Here is a 5000-nt window from a genome sequence, read left to right as displayed (position 1 = left end):
GTTATCAATGACAAATCTCGCCAGTCAAAAACAAACACACACACACACACACACACACACACACACACACACACACACACACACACACAAGATGCATTAATGGAGACTTAAACTCGAGTTGAGCATATATTTATTTTCAACATATGTTTTTGTTTTTAAGGGTTTTACGGCACTTGCAACACAAATAGGTTATATCAGCGCCAGTAAAAAGGAAGAAAATGGGATGGTAAAAAGTTCTAGAATTACAATTAAAGCACCCAAGAAAAAGTAAGACATAGGGGAACTGGTAACAATTTAACATAGTCTGTTCTTAAAGTTCATGTTTAAACTTATTTGAAAAAGAGAGACACTTACTCAACTATAGGTTGGAGTTTGGCATTGTCTCTTCCCAGCTTCTCAAACACAAGGTCTTTCAAAGAATCATTGAGGATGTCTCTCGACTTTTCAACTTTGCTACACATGTACTCTTTCTGAAATAATATATAAAAAATATGAAGAATACCACAACAAAGTACAGTGAACACAACCAAATAATCCACTTTGTAATAGCCCACTTCGTACAACACCCCACTACTCTAGTATAGGGAATGAGATTAGCGGAAGAGTAGCATCCCTTGATTGGACATCACCCACAGTCTGTGCCGTCGCCGGCGGAAAAGTTATTAGAGAGAGAACGTCATGTTGGTTGTGCGCATGCGTCTCTCGTCCTCGCTTCCGGTGAAAGCGGCTTGAGACACTTCAAAACTAAATTGACGTTCTCTCTGTAAGGTGACGTCCAATCAAGGAACGCTACTCTTCCGCTAATCTCATTCCCTATAACAGAACTTAAAAACTATTTAAAACATCCTCCTATATCCAACTTCTTCATCCAACAACCCACAATATTTCACCAAGCTTGTCACAATTTTAGTCAAATTAACTTGCAATGCACACAAATAATCGGACACCAAATTTGTCTGGATAGGGCATCTCCCATCTGTCAGAACGATTGTTATTGAGTGATGCAAGTCTTGTTTGAACGGTGTCTCTGATTTAATCATTTATTTTTGATAAACTTCATTAAACAAATCTTTGACATGTTAATAGCTAGGTACTCATTTCACACCTAAGTGCACTGACAGAATGTGAGTAAAGAGCCTTTTCCAAGGACTCAACTATGATCCGCTCAAAGTAGGACTAGAACCCTGGACTTTCCGGTACAAAGCTAGGTACACATAGCCGCACATTATAAATCATCATCTATTTCACTTTTCATTCCTTTTGTTTTCAGATCCCAATATCTCAGTTGGTAGAGCACTTACCTCAAGTTGAAATGTTGGTATTCAAAACTCATCAGCATTATCAAATGGATTTTAATTAATTTAGAAAATGTGATGTTGTTAAAATTAATAGAGTCCTCAAATTTGGAAAGAAAATTATGACAGACTCAAAAAGATATGAATTTGAAACGTTGTTAAAAACCCTTTGTAATAAGAAACTGAATAAGATAATAAGAGATGAAAATCATACTTTGTACCCTCAAATCAAATGGAGCAATAGACGTCATAAGCTGCTGCACTTAAAAGCAAACAAAGAACGCAATAACAAATCTTTCTTACCCGCTGCGATTAGGAATTATCAAATGTCATTAGTTATGTTGTTTTAATGCTTTCCATTTATTATTAATACCATTATTTCTGACATCTTTAATTAATGAGAGAGAACATAAATATAAGAGTGAGTGTGAGAATGAATGATCTGAATGTTTTCTACGGTACTAGCTGTGATACATTGTTATTGTTTTTGTTGTATAATCATCCATCCTGCTAAACATCTTATCTTTTACCTTGAGCCATGTAAAACACAATGTAATTTCCTGTTTTTGGATTAATAAAGTTCATCTTATTTTATCTTATTAAAATAAAAACTAGATGTGTGCATATTTGTTCTTGTGTGGTAATATCACATTGACATTTTATTTTCTTGATTTAATCTTAGTTTTATTTTAAATAGTATTATCTACCATCAAAACAATGACAAAGCACATTGGAGAATGAAAGGGTAACTGGTATACCCTTTGTAAACAGGAGAAATACACGTTCTAGCGTTGTTGGGATGTGTCTTCTCTCAGGCACTGGTCCACACATATCACTGTTATGTATTCACCAGTCTCATCATGTCCCTTTTTTCCACCATCTTGAAAACCCCGGCATAACCACACCCCTGGATACCAACAAAATTTTCCGGTTCCGGGCAATGTCATTATCCAGGGATTGCACTGTGCCTGTTTAGATTTTAGTAGGTGATATGAGAAGCAAGACAGATGAAGTGTGTGGGTTTTTTTTTCTTGGCCAACGGCAGTGAAGTGCTAAAGGTCCAATGTTTTTGGAGTTACAGTGCTTTATATGATTTCAGTTCATAGGCTTTTGCGACTTCAGATGTTTGGGTATACATGACATAATGCTGCAATAAAAGCTAAAGGACTAAAAAACATGACAGAAACAACCTTACCCATGTGATTTCTGGTCCTGCAGGATGCAACAGGTCGTCTGATTTTGTATTTAATAACCCAAGGTCTATAAGACTTTTCACAACAGCTGCAAAACCCTGGAGAACCAAATTTAAATACCTTTATCGTTTTGTTGTTTTCTTCCTTTTTTTCGGAGGCGCAAAAAACATAAATAATTATAATGCGGCTATGTGATCTAGTGGTATGACACTCGCTTTCGGACCGGAAGGTCCTAGGTTCGAGCCTCGCGCCAGAAACAACCTTACCCATGTGATTTCTGGTCCTGCAGGATGCAACAGGTCGTCTGATTTTGTATTTAATAACCCAAGGTCTATAAGACCTTTCACAACAGCTGCAAAACCCTGGAGAACCAAATTTAAATACCTTTATCGTTTTGTTTTTTTCTTCCTTTTTTTCGGAGGCGCAAAAAACATAAATAATTATAATGCGGCTATGTGATCTAGTGGTATGACACTCGCTTTCGGACCGGAAGGTCCTAGGTTCGAGCCTCGCGCTCGGCGCATAGTTGAGTCCTTTACTCACATTATCTCACTGTACTCAGGTGTAAAATGAGTACCTGGCCGTTAACAGGGTTGTCTTTGTCCGAAAAATTGTAATATCGCCTAACTGGCGTTATGTCCTGTCCTACATGTTAAATGTTGCTGTTGACCAGGAACCCCTTGTAAAGCACTTTGAGCATGTTTAGTGGATATTGCGCTATATAAAAGCTAAATTATTATAATTATAATTATTATTATAGTGGAGATTTCTCTCCTGAAGGTTAGAAAAAAGGCAGTGGCCTCCCTTACAAATCCTTCCTCAAGGAATAGGTTAGAATGGAATGAAAAGAAAAAATGTTAAAAGTGTTTTGGAAATTTGTCAATGGCACTTGTTATAATATAAGATCCCTCTGATACGAGAGCATGTCACAACATATCTTTTTTTAAAAATTTGTTTGCAAGTTAAATATTCATTGAGATATTCATTTTCATGACTTCAAAACTTACAATACTGTTTCGCATACTGTTTCGCATACTTCATATTTCAAATTTTGAATGAAACTGAACATTTATAAATTACCAAAATGTATCAAACAAGAGCATCAGATATTCTAAAAACAAGGTAAAAGCTGAAACATCCATTATATTTGCTCTTGAGATAAAATGAATCTAAATTGTTCTCTTTTATCATTTGGTGCGAAAGGAAAGCAAAGCCATAACAGATTCAGCGCTTACAGAAAGTTGAGAAATGTCTGCATGCTTCTGCGGCTATGTGGTCTAATGGTATGACACTCGCTTTCGGATCGGAAGGTCCTGGGTTTGAGCCTCGCACTCGGCGCATAGTTGAGTCCTTGGAAAAGGTTCTTTACTCACATTCTTTCACCCTACTCAGGTGTAAAATGAGTACCTGGCCGTTAACAGCATTGTCTTTGTCCGAAAAATTGTAATATCGCCTTACAAGCGTCGTGTCCCGTCCTACATGTTAAATGTTGCTGTTGACCAGGGACCCCTTGTAAAGCGCTTTGAGCACATTTTGTGGATATTGCGCTATATAAAGCTCAATTTTTTCTTATTTTCTTCTGTCTCGTGAGCCAACTCTGACATTTCCTGTCGTTAGACTTGAAGGATTCTGAAGTTGTTTTATTTCCATCAAGCATCACTACCTGTCAACAATGAATTTCTCAACATTTACTCCTCCTAAACTTCAATCTCTCATGACAATGTATCCAACTCATTTTTTTTTTTTAATGGATCATTTACCTTGTATCTAATAGTACCTCTAAGAATAGTCTTTGCCGACTCAATGCCATATTGGTGTATATAATGTGTCGAATCTCTGTTGGGGAAAACCTCGAAGTCATAGTCGTGCAGGAAATCAAGGGATCTGGTTTCCTCAAGCAGTCTGCCATTGCCTTCTACCTCAATGATCTGGGTTGACATTGGAAATATCAATAAAACAAAATGTTATTTCAATGCTGAAAATTATACCTTCAACACGTCTTGCATAAGGTAGATTGTGCGACTATGTGGTCTAGTGGTATGACACTCGCTTTCGGATCGGAAGGTCCTGGGTTCGAGCCTCGCGCTCGGCGCATAGTTGAGTCCTTGGAAAAGGCTCTTTACTCACATTCTCTCACCATACTCAGGTGTAAAATGAGTACCTGGCCGTTACCAGCCGTGTATTTGTCCGAAAAATTGTAATATCGCCTAACAGGCGGCATGTCCTGTCCTACATGTTAATTGGTGCTGCTGACCAGGGACCCCTTGTAAAGCGCGTTGAGCACATTTAGTGGATATTGCGCTATATAAAGCTCAATTATTATTATCATAAGGTATGTGGCTATTTCAAAATTTATTCGTTTTTCCAGGTCAATGTATTGCAATCACATGATCTTAGCTCTATTAGTATAATAAAGATTGTCATTAATTCATTTGGAAGACATTTATTGAAATCGATTGTAGAAACCATGACTCATCACTGCTGATTATTGGGTCGGTTCTAAAATCAAAAA

The 5000-nt window shown here is 37.2% G+C and overlaps 1 protein-coding gene across 1 annotated transcript in view; it reads right to left on the bottom strand.

Moving 5' to 3' along the window:
• Positions 1-5000, bottom strand: part of LOC144974636 (alpha-aminoadipic semialdehyde synthase, mitochondrial-like) — an 18833-nt gene that overhangs the window by 4023 nt on the left and 9810 nt on the right. The window contains exons 8-10 of the mRNA XM_078917708.1: positions 4249-4416; positions 2491-2586; positions 355-470 (exon numbers count right to left, since the gene is read on the bottom strand). Coding sequence (XP_078773834.1) covers positions 355-470; positions 2491-2586; positions 4249-4416 — 380 coding nt within the window. The remainder of the gene's footprint in view (positions 1-354; positions 471-2490; positions 2587-4248; positions 4417-5000) is intronic.

This window comes from Berghia stephanieae, chromosome 6, assembly GCF_034508935.2.
Source record: "Berghia stephanieae isolate SIO BIC M18660-M18661 chromosome 6, UCSD_Bste_1.3, whole genome shotgun sequence".
NCBI classification, from domain to species: Eukaryota; Metazoa; Mollusca; class Gastropoda; order Nudibranchia; family Aeolidiidae; genus Berghia; species Berghia stephanieae.
This window is presented reverse-complemented; position numbering and strand designations above follow the sequence as displayed.